This window comes from Lagenorhynchus albirostris, chromosome 2, assembly GCF_949774975.1.
Source record: "Lagenorhynchus albirostris chromosome 2, mLagAlb1.1, whole genome shotgun sequence".
Classification (NCBI taxonomy): domain Eukaryota; kingdom Metazoa; phylum Chordata; class Mammalia; order Artiodactyla; family Delphinidae; genus Lagenorhynchus; species Lagenorhynchus albirostris.
The window spans coordinates 61,946,634-61,967,295 of record NC_083096.1 but is presented as its reverse complement, the minus strand read 5'-3'; the positions used below and the strand labels follow the sequence as shown (position 1 = coordinate 61,967,295).

Genomic DNA, 20,662 nt, shown 5'->3' with positions numbered 1-20,662 from the left:
CAAAAGCTTTGACGTTTCATTAGGTCCCATTAGTTTATTTTCGTTTTTATTTCCATTTCTCTAGGAGGTGGGGCAAAAAGGATCTTGCTGTGATTTATGTCATAGAGTGTTCTGCCTATGTTTTCCTCGAAGACTTTGATAGTTTCTGGCCCTACGTGTAGGTCTTGAATGCATTGTGAGCTTACTTTTGTGTATGGTGTTAGGGAGTGATCTAATCTCATACTTTTACACGTACCTGTCCGGTTTTCCCAGCACCACTTATTGAAGAGGCTGTCCTTTCTCCACTGTACATTCCTGCCTCCTTTATCAAAGATGAGGTGACCATATGTGCGTGGGTTTATCTCTGGGCTTTCTATCCTGTTCCATTGATCTATGTTTCTGTTTCTGTGCCAGTACCATACTCTCTTGATTACTGTAGCTTTGTAGTATAGTCTGAAGTCAGGGAGCCTGATGCCTCCAGCTCCGTTTTTCGTTCTCAAGATTGCTTTGGCTATTCGGGGTCTTTTGTGTTTCCATATAAATTGTGAAATTTTTCGCTCTAGTTCTGTGAAAAATACCAATGGTAGTTTGATAGGGATTGCATTGAATCTGTAGATTGCTTTTGGTAGTAGAGTCACTTTCACAATGTTGATTCTTCCAATCCAAAAACAGGGTGTATCTCTCCATCTATTTGTATCATCTTTAATTTCTTTCATCAGTGTCTTATAATTTTCTGCATAGAGGTCTTCTGTCTCCTTAGGTAGGTTTATTCTGAGATAGTTCATTCTTTTTGTTGCCGTGGTAAATGGGAGTGTTTTCTTGATTTCACGTTCAGATTTTTCATCATTAGTGTATAGGAATGCCAGAGATTTCTGTGCATTAATTTTGTATCCTGCTACTTTACCAAATTCATTGATTAGCTCTAGTAGTTTTCTGGTAGCATCTTTAGGATTCTCTATGTATAGTATCATGTCATCTGCAAGCAGTGACGGCTTTACTTTCTTCTTTTCCGATTTGGATTCCTTTTATTTCCTTTTCTTCTCTGATTGCTGTGGCTAAAACTTCCAAAACTATGTTGAATAAGAGTGGTGAGAGTGGGCGACCTTGTCTTGTTCCTGATCGTAGTGGAAATGCTTTCAGTTTTTCACCATGGAGGACGATGTTGGCTGTGGGTTTGTCACATATGGCCTTTATAATGTTGAGGACAGTTCCCTCTGTGCCTCCTTTCTGCAGGGTTTTTATCATAAATGGGTGTTGAATTTGGTCGAAAGCTTTCTCTACATCTATCGAGATGATCATATGGTTTTTCTCCTTCAATTTGTTAGTATGGTTTATCACATTAATTCTTCTGCGTATATTGAAGAATCCTTGCATTCCTGGAAGAAACCTCACCTGATCATGGTGTATGATCCTTTTAATGTGCTGTTGGATTCTGTTTGCTAGTATTTTGTTGAGGTGTTTTGCATCTATGTTCATCAGCGATATTGGCCTGTAGTTTTCTTTGTGACATCCTTGTCTGGTTTTGGCATCGAGGTGATGTTGGCCTCGTAGGATGAGTTTGGGAGTGTTCCTCCCTCTGCTATACTTTGGAAGAGTTTGAGAAGGATAGGTGTTAGCTCTTCTCTAAATGTATGATGGAATTCGCCTGTGAAGCCGTCTGGTCCTGGGCTTTTGTTTGTTGGAAGATTGTGTTTTTTTTGAACATCTTTATTGGGGTATAATTGCTTGACAATGGTGTGTTAGTTTCTGCTCTACGACAAAGTGGATCAGTTATACATACACATGTGTTCCCATATGTCTTCCCTCTTAACGTCTCCCTCCCTCCCAGCCTCCCTATCCCACCCCTCCAGGCGGTCACAAAGCACCGAGCTGATCTCCCTGTGCTATGCGGCTGCTTCCCACTAGCTATCTACCTTACGTTTGGTAGTGTATACATGTCCATGCCTCTCTCTCGCTTTGTCACAGCTCACCCTTCCCCCTCCCCATATCCTCAAGTCCGTTCTCCAGTAGGTCTGTGTCTTTATTCCTGTCTTACCCCTAGGGTTCTTCATGACATTTTTGTTTTCTTCAATTCCATATATATGTGTTAGCATACGGTATTTGTCTTTCTGGCTTCCTTCACGCTCTATGACAGACTCTACTTCCGTACACCTCACTACAAATAAGTCAGTTTCGTTTCTTTTTATGGCTGAGTAATACTCCATTGTATATATGTGCCACGTCTTCTTTATGCACTCATCTGTTGATGGACACTTAGGTTGCGTCCACGTCCTGGCTATTGTAAATAGAGCTGCAATGAACATTTTGGTACATGACCCTTTTTGAATTATGGTTTTCTCGGGGTATATGCCCAGTAGTGGGATTGCTGGGTCATACGGTAGTTCTATTTGTAGTTTTTTTAAGGAACCTCCATACTGTTCTCCATAGTGGCTGTACCAACTCACATTCCCACCAGCAGTGCAGGAGTGTTCCCTTTTCTCCACACCCTCTCCAGGATTTATTGTTTCTAGATTTTTTGATGATGGGCATTCTGACTGGTGTGAGGTGATATCTCATTGTAGTTTTGATTTGCATTTCCCTAATGATTGATGATGTTGAGCGTTCTTTCATGTGTTTGTTGGCAGTCTGTATGTCTTCTTTGGAGAAATGTCTATTTAGGTCTTCTGCCCGTTTTTGGATTGGGTTGTTTGTTGTTTTGTTATTGAGCTGCATGAGCTGCTTGTAAATTCTGGAGATTAATCCTTTGTCAGTTGCTTCATTTGCAGATATTTTCTCCCACTCTGAGGGTTGTCTTTTGGTCTTGTTGATGGTTTCCTTTGCTGTGCAAAAGCTTTGACGTTTCATTAGGTCCCATTAGTTTATTTTCGTTTTTATTTCCATTTCTCTAGGAGGTGGGGCAAAAAGGATCTTGCTGTGATTTATGTCATAGAGTGTTCTGCCTATGTTTTCCTCGAAGACTTTGATAGTTTCTGGCCTTACGTGTAGGTCTTGAATGCATTGTGAGCTTACTTTTGTGTATGGTGTTAGGGAGTGATCTAATCTCATACTTTTACACGTACCTGTCCGGTTTTCCCAGCACCACTTATTGAAGAGGCTGTCCTTTCTCCACTGTACATTCCTGCCTCCTTTATCAAAGATGAGGTGACCATATGTGCGTGGGTTTATCTCTGGGCTTTCTATCCTGTTCCATTGATCTATGTTTCTGTTTCTGTGCCAGTACCATACTCTCTTGATTACTGTAGCTTTGTAGTATAGTCTGAAGTCAGGGAGCCTGATGCCTCCAGCTCCGTTTTTCGTTCTCAAGATTGCTTTGGCTATTCGGGGTCTTTTGTGTTTCCATATAAATTGTGAAATTTTTCGCTCTAGTTCTGTGAAAAATACCAATGGTAGTTTGATAGGGATTGCATTGAATCTGTAGATTGCTTTTGGTAGTAGAGTCACTTTCACAATGTTGATTCTTCCAATCCAAAAACAGGGTGTATCTCTCCATCTATTTGTATCATCTTTAATTTCTTTCATCAGTGTCTTATAATTTTCTGCATAGAGGTCTTCTGTCTCCTTAGGTAGGTTTATTCTGAGATAGTTCATTCTTTTTGTTGCCGTGGTAAATGGGAGTGTTTTCTTGATTTCACGTTCAGATTTTTCATCATTAGTGTATAGGAATGCCAGAGATTTCTGTGCATTAATTTTGTATCCTGCTACTTTACCAAATTCATTGATTAGCTCTAGTAGTTTTCTGGTAGCATCTTTAGGATTCTCTATGTATAGTATCATGTCATCTGCAAGCAGTGACGGCTTTACTTTCTTCTTTTCCGATTTGGATTCCTTTTATTTCCTTTTCTTCTCTGATTGCTGTGGCTAAAACTTCCAAAACTATGTTGAATAAGAGTGGTGAGAGTGGGCGACCTTGTCTTGTTCCTGATCGTAGTGGAAATGCTTTCAGTTTTTCACCATGGAGGACGATGTTGGCTGTGGGTTTGTCACATATGGCCTTTATAATGTTGAGGACAGTTCCCTCTGTGCCTCCTTTCTGCAGGGTTTTTATCATAAATGGGTGTTGAATTTGGTCGAAAGCTTTCTCTACATCTATTGAGATGATCATATGGTTTTTCTCCTTCAATTTGTTAATTTGGTTTATCACATTTATTGTTTTGCTTATATTGAAGAATCCTTGCATTCCTGGAATAAACCTCACTTGATCATGGTGTATGATCCTTGTGCTGTTGGATTCTGTTTGCTAGCATTTTATTGAGGATTTTGCATCTATATTCATCAGTGATATTGTCCTGTAGTTTTCTTTGTTTGTGACATCCTTCTCTGGTTCTGGTATCAAGGTCATGGTGGCCTCATAGAATGAATTTGGGAGTGTTCCTCCCTCTGCTATAAATTGGAAGTGTTTGAGAAGGATAGGTGTTATCTCTTCTCTAAATGTTTGATAGAATTCGCCTGTGAAGCCATCTGGTCCTGGGCTTTTGTTTGTTGGAAGCTTTTTAATCACAGTTTCACTTTCAGTGCTTGTGATTGTTCTGTTCATAGTTTCTATTACTTTCTTAATCAGTCTTGGAAGGTAATACCTTTCTAAGAATTTGTCCATTTCTTCCAGGTTGTCCATTTTATTGGCATAAAGTTGCTTATAGTAATCTCTCATGATCTTTTGTATTTCTGCAGTGTCAGTTGTTAGTTCTCCTTTTTCATTTCTAATTCTATTGATTTGAGTCTTCTCCCTTTTTTTTCTTGATGAGTCTGGCTAATGGTTTATCTATTTTGTTTATCTTCTCAAAGAACTAGCTTTTATTTTTATTGATCTTTGCTATTGTTTCCTTCATTTCTTTTTCATTTATTTCTGATCTGATTATAATGATTTCTTTCCTTCTGTTAACTTTGGGGTTTTTTTGTTCTTCCTTCTGTAGTTGCTTTAGGTGCAAGGTTATGTGGTTTATTCGAGATGTTTTCTGTTTCTTAAGGTAGGATTGTATTTCTATAAACTTCCCTCTTAGAACTGCTTTTGCTGCATCCTACAGGTTTTGGGTCGTCATGTCTCCATTGTCATTATTTCTAGGTATTTTTTGATTTCCTCTTTGATTTCTTCAGTGATCACTTCATTATTAAGTAGTGTATTGTTTAGCCTTCATATGTTTGTATTTTTTACAGATCTCTTCCTGTAATTGATATCTAGTCTCATGGCATTGTGGTCAGAAAAGATACTTGATACAATTTCAATTTTCTTAAATTTACCAAGGCTTGATTTGTGACCCAAGATATGATCTATCCTGGAGAATGTTCCATGAGCACTTGAGAAAAATGTGTATTCTGTTGTTTTTGGATGGAGTGTCCTATAAATATCAATTAAGTCCATCTTGTTTAATGTATCATTTAAAGCTTGTGCTTCCTTATTTATTTTCATTTTGGATGATCTGTCCGTTGGTGAAAGTGGGGTGTTAAAGTCCCATACTATGAATGTGTTACTGTCCATTTCCCCTATTATGGGTGTTAGTATTTGCCTTATGTATTGAGGTGCTCCTGTGTTGGGTGCATAAATATTTACAAGTGTTATATCTTCTTCTGGGATCGATCCCTTGATCATTATGTAGTGTCCTTCTTTGTCTCTTCTAATAGTCTTTAATTTAAAGTCTATTTTGTCTGATATGAGAATTGCTACTCCAGCTTTCTTTTGCTTTCCATTTGCATGGAATATCTTTTTCCATCCTCTTACTTTCAGTCTGTATGTGTCTCTAGGTCTGAAGTGGGTCTCTTGTAGACAGCATATATATGGGTCTTGTTTTTGTATCCATTCAGCCAATCTGTGTCTTTTGTTGGGAGCATTTAGTCCATTTACATTTAAGGTAATTATCGATATGTATGTTCCTATTCCCATTTTCTTAATTGTTTGGGTTCGTTATTGTAAGTCTTTTCCTTCTCTTGTGTTTCTTGCCTAGAGAAGTTCCTTTAGCAGTTGTTGTAAAGCTGGTTTGGTGGTGCTGAACTCTCTCAGCTTTTGCTTGTTTGTAAAGGTTTTAATTTCTCCATCAAATCTGAATGAGATCCTTGCTGGGTAGAGTAATCTTGGTTGCAGGTTTTTCTCCTTCATCACTTTAAATACATCCTGCCAGTCCCTTCTGGCTTGCAGAGTTTCTGCTGAAAGATCAGCTGTTAACCTTATGGGGATTCCCTTGTGTGTTGTTTGTTTTTCCCTTGCTGCTTTTAATATCCTTTCTGTGTATTTAATTTTTGACAATTTGATTAATATGTGTCTTGGCGTATTTCTCCTTGGATTTATCCTGTATGGGACTCTCTGTGCTTCCTGGACTTGATTAACGATTTCCTGTCCCATATTAGGGAAGTTTTCAACTATAATCTCTTCAAATATTTTCTCAGTCCCTTTCTTTTTCTCTTCTTCTTCTGGAACCCCTATAATTCAAGTGTTGGTGCGTTTAATGTTGTCCCAGAGGTCTCTGAGACTGTCCTCAGTTCTTTTCATTCTTTTTTCTTTATTCTGCTCTGCAGTAGTTATTTCCACTATTTTATCTTCCAGGTCACTTATCCGTTTTTCTGCCTCAGTTTTTCTGCTATTGATCCCATCTAGAGTATTTTTCATTTCACGTATTGTGTTGTTTATTGTTGTTTGTTTCATCTTTAGTTCTTCTAGGTCCTTGTTAAATATTTCTTGCATTTTGTCTATTCTATTTCCAAGATTTTGGATGATCTTTATTATCATTCTAAATTCTTTTTCAGGTAGGCTGCCTATTTCTTCGTTAGGTCTGTTGGGTTTTTATCTTGTTCCTTCATCTGCTGTGTGTTTTTCTGTTTTCTCATTTTGCTTATCTTACTGTGTTTGGGGTCTCCTTTTTGCAGGCTGCCGGTTCGTAGTTCCCGTTGTTTTTGGTGTCTGTCCCCAGTGGCTAAGGTTGGTTCAGTGGGTTGTGTAGGCTTCCTGGTGGAGGGGACTAGTGCCTGTGTTCTGGTGGATGAGGCTGGATCTTGTCTTTCTGGTGGGCAGGTCCACGTCTGGTGGTGTGTTTTGGGGTGTCTGTGGACTTATGATTTTAGGCAGCCTTTTTGCTAATGGGTGGGGTTGTGCTCCTGTCTTGCTAGTGGTTTGGCATAGGATGTCCAGCACTGTAGCTTGCTGGTCATTGAGTGAAGCTGGGTCTTAGCATTGAGATGGGGATCTCTGGGAGATTTTCGCCATTTGATATTATGTGGTTCTGGGAGGTCTCTTGTGGACCAGTGTCCTGAAGTTGGCTCTCCCACCTCAGAGGCACAGCACTGACTCCTGGCTGAAGCACCAAGAGCCTTTCATCCACATGGCTCCTCAATTTGGGATGATTCGTTGTCTATTCAGGTATTCCACAGATACAGGGTACATCAAGTTGATTGTGGCGCTTTAATCCGCTGCTTCTGAGGCTGCTGGGAGAGATTTCCCTTTCTCTGTTCTCACAGCTCCCAGGGGTTCAGCTTTGGATTTGGCCCCGCCTCTGCGTGTAGGTCGCCGGAGGGTATCTGTTCTTCGCTCAGACAGGACGGGGTTAAAGGAGCCGCTAATTCGGGGGCTCTGGCTCACTCAGGCCAGGGGGAGGGAGGGGCACGCAGTGCGGGGCAAGCCTGCGGTGGTAGAGGCCTGCGTGACGTTGCACCAGCCTGAGGTGCACCGTGCATTCTCCTGGGGGAGTTGTCCCTGGATCCCGGGACCCTGGCAGTGGCTGGCTGCACAGGCTCCCTGGAAGTGGGCTGTGGATAGTGATCTGTGCTTGCACACAGGCTTCTTGGTGGCGGCAGCAGCAGCCTTAGTGTCTCGTGCCCATCTCTGGGGTCCGTGCTTTTAGCCGCGGCTCGCGCCCATCTCTGGAGCTCCTTTAAGCAGCGCTCTTAATCCCCTCTCCTCGCGCACCAGGAAACAAAGAGGGAAGAAAAAGTCTCTTGCGTCTTCGGCAGGTCCAGACTTTTCCCCGGACTCCCTCCTGGCTAGCCGTGGTGCACTAACCCCCTGCAGGCTGTGTTCACGCTGCCAACCCCAGTCCTCTCCTGACGCTCCGACTGAAGCCCGAGCCTCAACTCCAGGCCCCGCCCGCCCCGGCGGGTGAGCAGAGAAGCCTCTTGGGCTGGTGAGTGCCGGTCGGCCCTGATCCTCTGTGCAGGAATCTCTCTGCTTTGCTCTCCGCACCCCTGTGGCTGTGCTCTCCTCCGCGGCTCCGAAGCGTCCTCTGCGCCACCCAGTCTCCACCCGCGAAGGGGCTTCCTAGTGTGTGGAAACCTTTCCTCCTTCACAGCTCCCTCCCACTGGTGCAGGTCCCGTCCCTATCCTTTTGTCTATGTTTATTCTTTTTACTTTTGCCCTATCCAGGTACGTGGGGGGTTTCTTGCCTTTTGGGAGGTCTGAGGTCTTCTGCCAGCGTTCAGTAGGTGTTCTGTAGGAATTGTTCCATGTGTAGATGTATTTCTGGTTTATCTGTGGGGAGGAAGGTGGTCTCCACGTCTTACTCTTCTGCCGTCTTCCCAGAAGCCTCTATTCTTTTTCAGATTCTATTTCCCATATAGGTTATTACAGAGTACTGAATAGAGTTCCCTGTGTTATACAGTGTGTCCTCGTTGATTATATATTTTACATGTAGTAGTGTATATATGTTAATCCCAGCCTCCTAATTTATCCCCCCCACCACCTCTGCCCTTTGGTAACCATAAGTTTGTTTTCTAAGTCTGTGAGTCTGTTTCTGTTTTGTAAATAAATTCATTTGTTTCTGTTTTGTAAATAAATTCATTTGTGTCAATTTTTTTAGATTCCACATATAAGCAATATCATATGATTTTTGTCTTTCTGCTGGGCTTATTTACTTAGTATGATAATCTCTAGGTCCATCCATGTGGCTGCAAATGGCATTGATTCATTCTTTATGGCTAATATTCCATTCTATATATGTATCACATCCTCTTTATCCATTCCTCTGTCAGTGGACATTTAGATGGCTTCCATGTCTTGGGTATTGGAAATAGTGCTGCAGTGAACATTAGGGTGCATGTATCTTTTCAAAATACAGTTTTCTCTGGATATATGCCCAGGAGTGGGATTGCTGGATCATATGAGAGCTCTAATTTTAGTTTTTTAAGGAACCTCCATATTCTTCTCCATAGTGGTTGTACCAATTTACATTCCCACCAACAGTGTAGGAGGGTTCCCTTTTCTCCACACCCTCTCCAGCATTTATTGTTTGTAAACTTTCTGATGATGGCCATTCTGACCCGGGTGAGGTGATACCTAATAGTTTTGATTTGCATTTCTCTAATAATTAGTGGTGTTGAGCATCTTTTCATGTGCTTTTTGGCCATCTGTATGTCTTCTTTAGAGAAATGTCTCTTTAGATCTTCTGTCCATTTTTTGATTGGGTTGTTTGCTTTTTTGACAGAGCTGCATGAGCTGTTTGTATATTTTGGAGATTAATCCCTTGTTGATCACTTCATTTTCAAATATTTTCTCCCATGCTGTGGGTTGTCTTTTTGTTTTGTTTATGGTTTCCTTTGCTGTGCAAAACCTTTTAAGTTTAATTAGGTCCCATTTGTTTATTTTGTTTCTATTTTCATTACTCTAGGATATGGATCCAAAAAAATATTGCTGCAACTTATGTCAAAGAGTGTTCTGCCTATGTTTTCCTCTTAAGACTTTTATAGTATACAGTCTTATGTTGAGGTCTTTAATCCATTTTGAGTTTATTTTTGTGTATGGTGTTAGAGAATGTTCTAATTTCATTCCTTTACATGTAGTTGTCCAGTTTTCCCAGCACTACTTATTGAAGAGACTGTCTTTTCTCCATTATATGTTCTTGCTTTCTTTGTCGTAGGTTAATAGATCATAGGTGTGTGGGTTTATTTCTGAGCTTTCTATCCTGTTCCATTGATCTGTAAGTCTGTCTTTTTGCCAGCAGTGTTTTGATGACTATAGCTTTGTAGTATAGTCTGAGGTCAGGGAGCCTGATTCCTCCAGCTCCGTTTCATTTCTCAAGATTGCTTTGGCTATTCAGGGTCTTTTGTGTTTCTGTACAAATTTTAAATCTTTCGTTCTAGATCTGCCATTAGTAATTTGAAAGGGATTGCATTAAATCTGTAGACTACCTTGGGTAGTGTAGTCATTTTGACAATATTGATTCTTCCAATCCAAGAACATGGTATGTATCTTTCCATCTGTTCATGTCATCTTCGATTTCTTTCATCAGTGTCTTACAGTTTTCAGAGTACAGGTCTTTTGCCTCCTTAGGTAGATTTATTCCTAGATATTTTATTCTTTTTTGATGTGATGGAAAATGGGATTGTTTCCTTAATTTCTCTTTCTGATTTTTCATTGTTTGTATATAGAAGTGCAACAGATTTCTGTGTATTAATTTTATAATTAATCCATTTTTGGATTCCTTTTATTTCTTTTCTGCTGTGGTTAGGACTTCCAAATCTATGTTGAATAAAAGTGGAGACAGTGGACAGCCTTGTCCTGTTTCTGATCTTAGAGGGAATGCTTTCAGTTTGTCACCATTGAGAATGATGTTAGCTGTGAGTTTGTCATATATGGCCTTTATTATGTTGAGGTATGTTCCCTCTATGCGCACTTTCTAGAAAGTTTTTATCATAAATGGGTGTTGAATTTTGTCAAAAGCTTTTTCTGCATCTATTGAGATAATCATATGTTTTTTCTTCATTTTGTTAATGTGGTGTATCACACTTACTGATTTGTGGATATTGAAGAATCTTTGTGCCCCTGAGATAAACCCCACTTGATCATGGTGTATGATCCCTTTAATGTATTGTTGGATTCAGTTTGCTAGTATTTTGTTGAGGATTTTTGCATCTATGTTCATCAATGATATTGGCCTGTAATTTTCTTTTTTTGTGGTATCTTTGTCTGGTTTTGGTATAAGGGTGATGGTGGCTTCATAGAATGAGTTTAGGAGTGTTCCTTCCTCTGCCATTTTTTGGAACAGTTTCAGAAGGATAGGTGTTAACTCTTCTCTAAATGTTAGATAGAATTCACCTGTGAAGCCATCTGGTCCTGGACTTTTGTTTGTTGGCAGTTTTTAAATCACAGTTTCAATTTCAGTGCTTGTGATTGGTCTGTTCGTATTTTCTATTCTAGTTAGTCTTGGAAGGTTATATCTTGCTTAAGAATTTGTCCATTTCTTCTTGGTTGTCCATTTTATTGGCATACTGTTGCTTGTAGTAGTCTCTTATGATCCTTTGTATTTCTGTGGTGTCCACCATAACTTTTCCTTTTTCATTTCTAATTTTATTGATTTGAGCCCTCTCCCTTTTTTTCTTTTTGAGTCTAGCTAAAGACTTACCAATTCTGTTTATCTTTTCAAAGAAACAACTTTTAGTTTCATTGATCTTTCCTGGGTTTTTTTTGGTCTCTATTTCATTTATTTCTGCTCTGATCTTTATGATTTCTTTCCTTCTACTAACTTTGGCTTTTGTTTGTTCTTCTTTCTCTAGTTGCTTTAGGTGTAAGTTAAGGTTGTTTATTTGAGATTTCTCTTGTTTCGTGAGGTAAGATTGTATTGCTATAAGCTTCCCTCTTAGAACTGCTTTTGTGGTGTCCCATAGGTTTTTGATCATCCTGTTTTTGTTCTCATTTGTAGGTATTTTTTGATTTCCTCTTTGATCTCTTCAGTGATCCATGGGTTGTTCAGTAGCATATTGTTTAGCCTCTGTGTGTTTTTGTTGTTTTACAGGTTTTTTTCTTATAGTTGATTTCTAATCTCCTAGTGTTGTGGTCGGAAAAGATGTTTGATATGATTTCAGTTTTCTTAACTTTACCCAAGCTTGCTTTGTGGCCCAGCATGTGATCTGTCCTGGAGAATGTTCCATGTGCACTTGAGAAGAATGTGTGTTCTGCTGCTTTTGGATGGAATGCTCTATAAATATCAGTTAAATTCATTTGGCCTAATGTGACATTTAAGGCCCGTCTTTTGTTATTGATTTTTCTGTCTGGATGATCCGTCCATTGATGTAAGTGAGGTGTTAAAATCCCCCACTGTTAATTGTGTTACTGTCAATTTCATCCTTTATGGCTGCTACATCAAGGTTCTCCTGTGTTGGCTACGTATATTTTTACAGTTGTTAAATCCTCTTCTTGGATTGATCCTTTGATCATCATGTAGTGTCCTCCTTTGTCTGTTGTAACAGTCTTTAAAGTCTATTTTGTCTGATATGAGTATTGCTATTCCAGATTTCTTTTGATTTCCATTTGCATGGGATACCTTTTCCCATCCTCTCACTTTCAGTCTGTATGTGTCCCTAGATCTGAAGTGGGTCTCTTGTAGATAGCATATATATAGGTCTTGTTTTTATATCCATTCATCCAGTCTGTCTTTTGGTTGGAGCATTTAATCCATTTATATTTAACATAATAACTGATATGTTTTTGTTGCCATTTTGTTAGTTGTTTTGGATTTGTGTTTGTAGGTCTTTTTTCTTCCTTCCTCTTTTTGTTCTCTTGTGATTTGATGACTATCTTCAGTGTTATGTTTGGATTCCTTTTTCTTTTTTGTGTGTATATCTATTGTAGACTTTTGGTTTGTGGTTACTGTGAGGTTTTGAAATAGCAGTATGTGTATATATACACAATTGTTTTAAGTTGTCCCTTATTTCAAATGCATTTTCAATATCCTACATTTGTACTCTTCTCTTCTCACAGTTGCTGGTTTTGATATCATATTTGTGTGAATGATTTCCTACCTTTACTGTATGTTTGTTTACCTTTACTGGTGAGCTTTCCCATTTGTACTTTTCTTGTTTCCAGTTGTGGTCTTTTCTTTTCTGCCTAGAGAAGTTCCTTTAGCATTTATTTGTAAAGCTAGTTTGGTAGTGCTGAATTCTCTTATTAGCTTTTGCTTAGCTGTAAAGCTTTTGATTTTGCCATCAAATCTGAATGAGAGCCTTGCTGGGTAGAGTATTCTTGGTTGCAGGCTTTTCCCTTTCATCACTTTAAATATATCGTGCCACTCCATTCTGACCTGCAGAGTTCTGCTGAAAAATCAGTTGATAACCTTATGGGGATTCTCTTGTATGTTATTTGTTGCTTTGCCCTTGTTGCTTTTTTTTTTAAGCACTGTAATTTATTTTTCATTGAAGTAAAGTTGAATTACAATGTTGTGTCAGTTACTGCTGTGCAGCAGTGACTGAGCTTCACACACACACACACACACACACACACACACACACACACACACACACACCTTCTTTTTCGCATTCTTTTCCATTATGGTTTATCACAGGATGTTGAATATAGTTCCCTGTGCTATCCAGTAGGACCTTGTTGTTTATCCATTCTGTGTATACACCAGTTTGCATCTGCTAATCCCAAACTCCCACTCCTACTTTCTACAACCCTCCTCCCCCTTGGCAACCACCAGTCTATTCTCTATGTCCCTGATGTTTTTTCTGTTTCATAGATAGGTTCATTTGTGTCATATTTTAGATTCTACCTATAAGGGATATCATATAGTATTTGTCTTTATCTTTCTGACTTACTTCACTTAGTATGATAACCTCTAGGTCCATCCATGTTGCTGCAAATGACATTATTTCGTTCTTTTTTATAGCTGAGTAGTATTCCATTGTATTTATGTACCATATCTTCTTTATCCATTCATCTATTGATGGACGTTTAGGTTGTTTCCATGTCTTGGCTGTTGTGAATAGTGCTGCTATTAACATAGGGGTTCATGTATCTTTTTGAATTGTAATTTTGTCTGGATATATGCCCAGGAGTCAGATTGCTGGATCATATGGTAATTCTATTTTTAGTTTTGTGAGGAACATCCTATACTGTTTTCCACCGTGGCTACACCAACTTACATTACCACCAACTGTAGGAAGGTTCCCTTTTCTCCAGCATTTAACTGTTTGTAGACATTTTAATGGTGGCCGTTCTGAGTGGCATGAGGTGGTACCTCATTGTAGTTTTTATTTGCATTTCTCTGATTTGTAGTGTTGAGCATCTTTTCATGTACCTACTGGCCGTCTGTATTTCTCCTTTGGAGAAATGTCTCTTTAGGTCTTCTGCCCATTTTTTGATTGGGTTGTTTGTTTTTTTGTCTCCTTGTTTCTTTTAATGTCAGTTCGATTACTGTGTGTCTCAGCATGCTCCTCCTTGGGTTTATCCTGCCTGGGACTCTCTGCACTTCCTGGACTAGGTGACTGTTTCCTTTCCCATGTTAGGGAAGTTTTCAATTATTATCTCTTCAAATGTTTTCTCATTCTGGACTCCTATAATGTAAACGTTGGTGCATTTAATGTTGTCCCAGAGGTCTCTTAAACTGTCCTCATTTCTTTTTATTCTTTATCCTGTTCCACAGCAGTGATTTCCACCATTCTGTCTTCCTGCTCACTTATCCATTCTACTTCATTTATTCTGCTATTTATTTCATCTAGTGTATTTTTCATTTCAGTTATTGTTGAGCTCTGTTTATCTTCTAGCTCTTTGTTAAAACATTTCTTGTATCTTCTTGGTCTGTGCCTCCATTTTTTTTCTGAGATCTTGGACTGTCTTTACTATCATTATTCTGAATTCTTTTTCAGGTAGACTGCCTATTTCCACTTCACTTAGTTGTTGTTCTGGCGTTTTATCTTGTTCCTTCCTCTGGAACATATTTCTTTGCCGTCTCATTTTGTGTAACTTTCTGTGTTTGTAGTCCCACAGGCTGTTAGGATTGTAGTTCCTCTTGCTTCTAGTGTCTGCCCCCTGGTGGGTGAGGCTGGTCTAAGAAGCTTGTGCAGGCCTCCCAGTGGGAGGGACTGGTGCCTTGATTTAGATTTAGTTTTAACTTAAGCCTTCATTTTAGAGTTAGTTTTATGAATCATATTTATTGAATCACTTTTTGTAAAAGCAGTGGGGAATTCTTATCTTATTTTTAGATAGCCTTCCATTCAGTTAAATAACAAGTGCAAATAATGGACTTTTTACACTTATTGTTTAGCATGTTTATAATTTCTAAGAGATTTTTGCTAAGTTCAGAGAAGGTTTCTATTATGCAGGTAGTAATGTTGAGTCTCAAGTAACTTATGCACTCAGGGGAAAGATATACAGGTTTATAGTGGCTCTCGTCATGAAAGTATGTTGTTGGTCATTTCCTCTCCAACATCCCCTCTTGAGGTCTTCACTCCAACATCCACTCCTCAGTGACACCTTTCCTGCCTACCTTATCTAAAATGTCACCCTTCTCTTGCATTTCATGTCTTTTTCTTGTTTTTCTCCTTCTTAGAACTCATCTAACTTACTATATTATTATACCTACATATCTTTTGATCTGACTTCCTCATTAAAAAGTAAGTTTTGTGTGCATAAGAGTTTGTGTTTCATTCTGTACTGTATCTCTAGTGTCTAGGACAATGCCTGGTAAGTAGTATGTCCTCAGTAAATGTGTGTTTAATGAGTATATGTTAACTACACTCTTTATATAGATTTTCTATATATATATATAAATACATACATAGATTTTCAAGGTAAAATCTGTTATAGCTGCGTGTTTGCAATGCGTCATGAATTTGCATCAGAGGAGGTAACATTAAAAACTTGTTTTTAAAAAAGTCTACTTTTTATATGTTAAATTAGAGACCTTAATCTTTGAGTAATAGTTGAAATCATTTAAGAAACTGACACTAAGGTAGAAATCTGGCACATAAAAACCCATAAGCAGTGCTGCTTCAGTTAGATGAGGATATTAAAGTCTTTTTTTTTTCTGTACAGGTGCAAGTGGCATGAAGAAAATGATATTGTCCTCTGTGCTTTAGCTGTTTGCAAGAAAATTGCGTAAGTTGGAGAAAGGAGTTTCTTCCTAATGCTCTATTCTGCACTGAATTCTTTGTAACGTTGCTTGTTGTTGCTTTGGCATTCAGGGTGCATCACTGTTTACCTCTATTTCCACAACTGTCTTTTAAAACAAAGGTTTTTTTAGTCATGTTACTTGTATTCTTCTGCCCATGTCACTACTTGTCTGGTGGTTACCACCTGAGCAATTTGAGCCTTCAGAAGCACTTATTGAAATTTTTTTCTTCTAGGATTCCTGTAGGAAAGTGAAGTTCCCTACTGTCATTAAGAACAGCACTTCCTTGTGAAGGTGCTGAAAACATATAGACCCTTTTCTCCTCATTTTGTAGGGAAAGTACCTGCAGCCTCAGCTCTGTGGAAGCTCTGGTACTCCCTTTACACAGCTGATGATAGTTGGTTCTGAGGATGAATAAGTGTTTCTAAGTTTTCGCCCTGTTGCTACCTCTCCCTGCCTTAAATATTTGAGAATTCTGGTGCTCTTCCCCCTCATTCCCATTCACTTATAATGGATCTGAAATTTTATTTGGTAATCAAAGTATTGCTTACCAGTAATGACCAGTTTTATGATATGTACTGCTACCTATTCCCATTTTTTCTCCAAATCTCTAAATTTCTTTTTTCCCAATTTACAACAATATCTCACATGCTTTGTCAGAAATTTTTAAAATGTGAATGCTTTTAGAATGAATTAGATAAGATTCTGATAATAAACATTTTAAATTCCTTTTTAAAGATACTGCATCAGTAATTCTCTGGCCACTCTCTTTGGAATCCAGCTCACAGAGGCTCATGTACCACTTCAAGATTATGAGGCCAGCAATAGTGTGACACCCAAAATGGTTGTATTGGATGCAGGGCGTTACCAGGTAAGGAGCTCACTTTTCGGGGCTGCTAGTCTCTCGAGATCGGGCCTTTGTTTGGTTCTCTCTTCTGTTAAAAATTGTTTTTGATCCTTCATGGAATGTCAGTTTTTAATCCAGTTGGATCTTACAAAAAATCCTTTTTCTTCCTTGTATATTTTCCTACTGTACTTAACAAAATTAGCATTAGTGTTTATACAAAACACATCCAAACAATTATTCCAAAAATTATGTGATACACATTTTTGAAGTAGATATTTTAAATATAAGACCTGATTCAGGATTTGATTAGAGACTATCTAATTTCCCTACCACCCCTCTTCCCTCCTTGGTATTTACTTACTAGTAGGCCTCTCTACACTACCAAGAGCATAGCAATTAAGCGTATGGGCTCTTTCAAGTTAGAATTCCTAAATTTCACTTCAGGCTCTGCTACACATAGGCTGTGTGACTCTCTGCAAGTTATTTGAACTTTCTGTGCTGATTCCGTATCTGTAGAACAAGAATAATAAGGGCTAGTAGTCGTTGTAGGATTAAATGCAGCAGTATTTGAAAGTACTAAGACCTCTGACTTAGTAACATTTATTATCTACTATGTTCTATTTTTAAATAGTTAATAAAATAGTTAATAAAATAGTGAAAAGGGAACCCCAAAATGGAATGAACTATTGATAAAACAACTATTAGGATCAATCTCAAAGGCATTACTTACACTTAGCAAAAGCAGCAGTCTCAAAAGGTTATGTAATGTATGATTCCGTTTATATGACATTGTTAAATACAAATAATGATGAAGAACGTATCAGTTGTTCCCAGGGGGTATGACTCTAAAGGGATAGGAAATTTTTGAGGTGATAGAATGGTTCTGTATCCTGATTGCAATGGTGGTTTCACGAATCTCTTCATTTGTTAAAACTCGTAGAAATGTACACACCAAAGAAGTCTGTCTTACTCCATGATAATTTTAAAAATAAAAAAGAGAGCTCTCCATATAATCTCTGGGCAAGACTCTTCTCTCTCCTGTCTGCTGTTAACCCTTAACCCAGTGGTTCTCCACTAGGACCTATTTCGTGTCCTTCAGGGGACGTTTGGCAACACTTGGATACATTTTTGGTTGTCACAGCTGGGGAGGGGGTGCTACTGGCATACAGCGGGTAACTTAGATACCAGTAAGTCTGCTAAACACCTGACTATGTACGGACAGCCTCCTGAGCAAAGTATTATTTAGCCTAAAATGTCAGTAGTACCCAGGATGAGAAACACTGCCTTATCCCCATCATCACCATCTGTGTTGAGACTACCAGATTTTGTCTCATTACCCCTCTTTTCATTGTTCACATCAGTCACTATGGAAGCTCAGGATACCTAGATCCTTGCTCATCTCCCACACTCATCTTGTTAGGCTGATTCTGTTTTTCATCCTTCCCCAACTCCTGAAAAACTGTGGGTCTTCTCAATCTCAGTTATCAGCAAAATCTCATGTCTTCAACCTCCTCTTGGGAAGGTCTGTTTTCCTCCTTGGCTGTAACTAAAACTTGGCTGTCCTCTAAAGATACTGTTTCCCTGTTAGCGACACTTTTTTTTTTCTCTCTCATTTATCACGGGCTTAGATTTAAAGTAGTTGTCCTTGTTTAACTTTGTGGCCTCTAGACTTCTTTCTGCCTTCTCCCTAAAATCCCTAGGCTTTGAATCACATGCCATTCAGGCTGTAGTACCTGATAACCCCTTCTTGGAGTCAATAGGCCCCTGAGTTGGTCATCCTCATTCTTAGAGCAACACTGAGCCAGGAGATCAAACAATATTCCTGGCAGAATTCTTGATTTCAGTTTCCCTATAGATGATCCTTCCAGCTGCCTGACATTTCAGTTCCTTGATTTGCCCTTCTCCAGTGATCCTGGCCCCTGCCATACATCAAGTATCCACTCCCGTGATCATATTCTAGGCCCCAATGGCATCTCCCCATAATCTCAATTTCAAGCATCCTACTCTCTGACTACCACTGTCTTTCTCTGGTATGTCAGTGCCAACAGTTCTTTGATCTCTCCTGGGACCTTCAATTCATTGTATGCCTCCACTGTTCTGCCCTCCTTTGCAGGGTCACTGTATGGCACAACTCCAGGGGTACCATTCACACATAGACAGGTGCTTCAGCCTTGTGTCTCCTCTCCCCACCTTGCCCTTCACCTCCTTCCTTCCCAGCTTAGATTCCTTGCTCCATTATTTTCACTCACTTGCACTATGAACTCCACTGGCCCTTCATTCTTCATCATAGTTGGTTGACAAACACTAACCCTCATTAAATCAACTCTTCACCTACTCTGTTATATATCTGAAGCTAACCGAGGCTGAAAAGAAACTACCATACTGACTGGTGTTATTAAATATTCATCACCACCAACCTCAAGTGAGCCCTTAACCTTGCCTGGCAGTTGTCCATTTCTCTAGTTTGATTAATCTCCCACCCTCCTAGACAGTTATTTCTCATCTTCTCTCACTTCAAACTTCCATCACCCCTTCCTTCATCCTTGTTCTAGCTGATGCTCGTACCCCTCCTTCTCTGAGAAAATAGAAGCAATCGAGGTTTTCCATATATTCCTACCATTGCATCTACGATATACTCTAATGCATGATTGTCTGTGTTTCTATCTAAGACCAATCCTTTTATTTCTCTATTCTCATTCTCTTACCTACGTAAGGACATGGCTCTAATAATTTCATCAGGGTTTCTCTCTGTTCTGAATCATTCTTATCAGGAAACCTGCTATAATCTCATTTAAAAGAAAAAAAACCCTTTCTTGACCCTGTAATTTCCCCCTCAAAGATTGCCCTCTGCTCCCCTTCACAGCAGTACTCTTCAAAAGTTGATCAGACATTGGAAAAGTGGGTGTTAGTTTGTATTTAAAGAGTAATTTGAAGTAGATGATCCGATAATAAACATGTTTTCCCGTTTTTTTTTTTTTTGGTGTTGTTACTTATAGAAGCTAAGGGTTCAGAGTCCAGGATTCTCTCATTTCAGCTCTTCTAATCAGGAACAGAGATCAAACACACCCACTGGTAAGCATCTTATATTTAATAAGAAGGCACCTCAAAGAGTTTAGGGTCTTTTTATGATCCTGAAAACAGATGATCTAAGCTGGCTTTAGGGTATAAGAATCTTGTTGAATTGGGAGTTTTACTTGGCATAAGCACTTAATTTGGATATGTAGATTTTTGTATCACTTTGATAAAATTTAATTTATTCAGAATTTTGTTCAGGATATTTAAAATAAAACCTGTTACTTTTGTAGCAGCTGTAGTTTTATAGTTTTGATATGAGGGTGTCTTTTGGGGAAATGGGAAAGTTTAAAAGAGCCAGTGACATGAAATTTCAAATGGTCCCTGAAGAACTTCAATTAAGGTTTCCAGGACTTAAAAAGAATATTCTTGTTTAGCCTTTTTGCCTTTACACTAAGAACTATCTCCCCTATTGACGATCCATTTAATCATGGCTTAGTGAAAAGTCCTGCAGCAGGTTGAGTCAATTGAGGGATCTCTAAACTGCTGTATTTCTTTTCTTGTATTTTTAATATCCTAGGTGACTCCCCATCTGGGGTGAAAACATCTGGCCAAAACAGCAGTGTTCGGGGAAGAGGGATTACCCGCTTACTAGAGAGCATCTCCAATTCCTCCAGCAATATCCACAAATTCTGCAACTGTGAGACTTCACTCTCACCTTACATGTCCCAAAAAGATGGATCCAAATCTTTCTCTTCCTTATCTTAATGATGATACTTTTTTCAATTTCTGGAAGAACAACGGACACGACTTCCGTTCTGACTACAGTCATATTAAACAGACCACATCAACAATAAATGTCACTACTATAAAAACTACTTAATTTGTAAGGAAATTCTGTTTCATAGATTAAAAATAATTGTGGTTGGAGAAGATCTTGGCATTTTTGCTTTTTTCTTTAGGGCTTGTTCTACTTTCTGACTGTATCATGGGAATGCCATTAAAGTTTTGAGTCCTATAAGAA

General features: G+C 38.9%; 1 protein-coding gene across 2 annotated transcripts in view; it reads left to right on the top strand.

The window, feature by feature from the left end:
• MAEL (maelstrom spermatogenic transposon silencer) overlaps positions 1–20,406 on the top strand; it is a 69,882-nt gene extending 49,476 nt beyond the window's left edge. For both annotated transcript variants that reach the window (XM_060142217.1, XM_060142216.1), the window contains 4 exons: positions 15,704–15,766; positions 16,518–16,650; positions 19,623–19,698; positions 20,219–20,406. In XM_060142217.1, coding sequence (XP_059998200.1) covers positions 15,704–15,766; positions 16,518–16,650; positions 19,623–19,698; positions 20,219–20,406 — 460 coding nt within the window. The remainder of the gene's footprint in view (positions 1–15,703; positions 15,767–16,517; positions 16,651–19,622; positions 19,699–20,218) is intronic.
• The last annotated feature ends 256 nt before the right edge of the window (positions 20,407–20,662 follow it).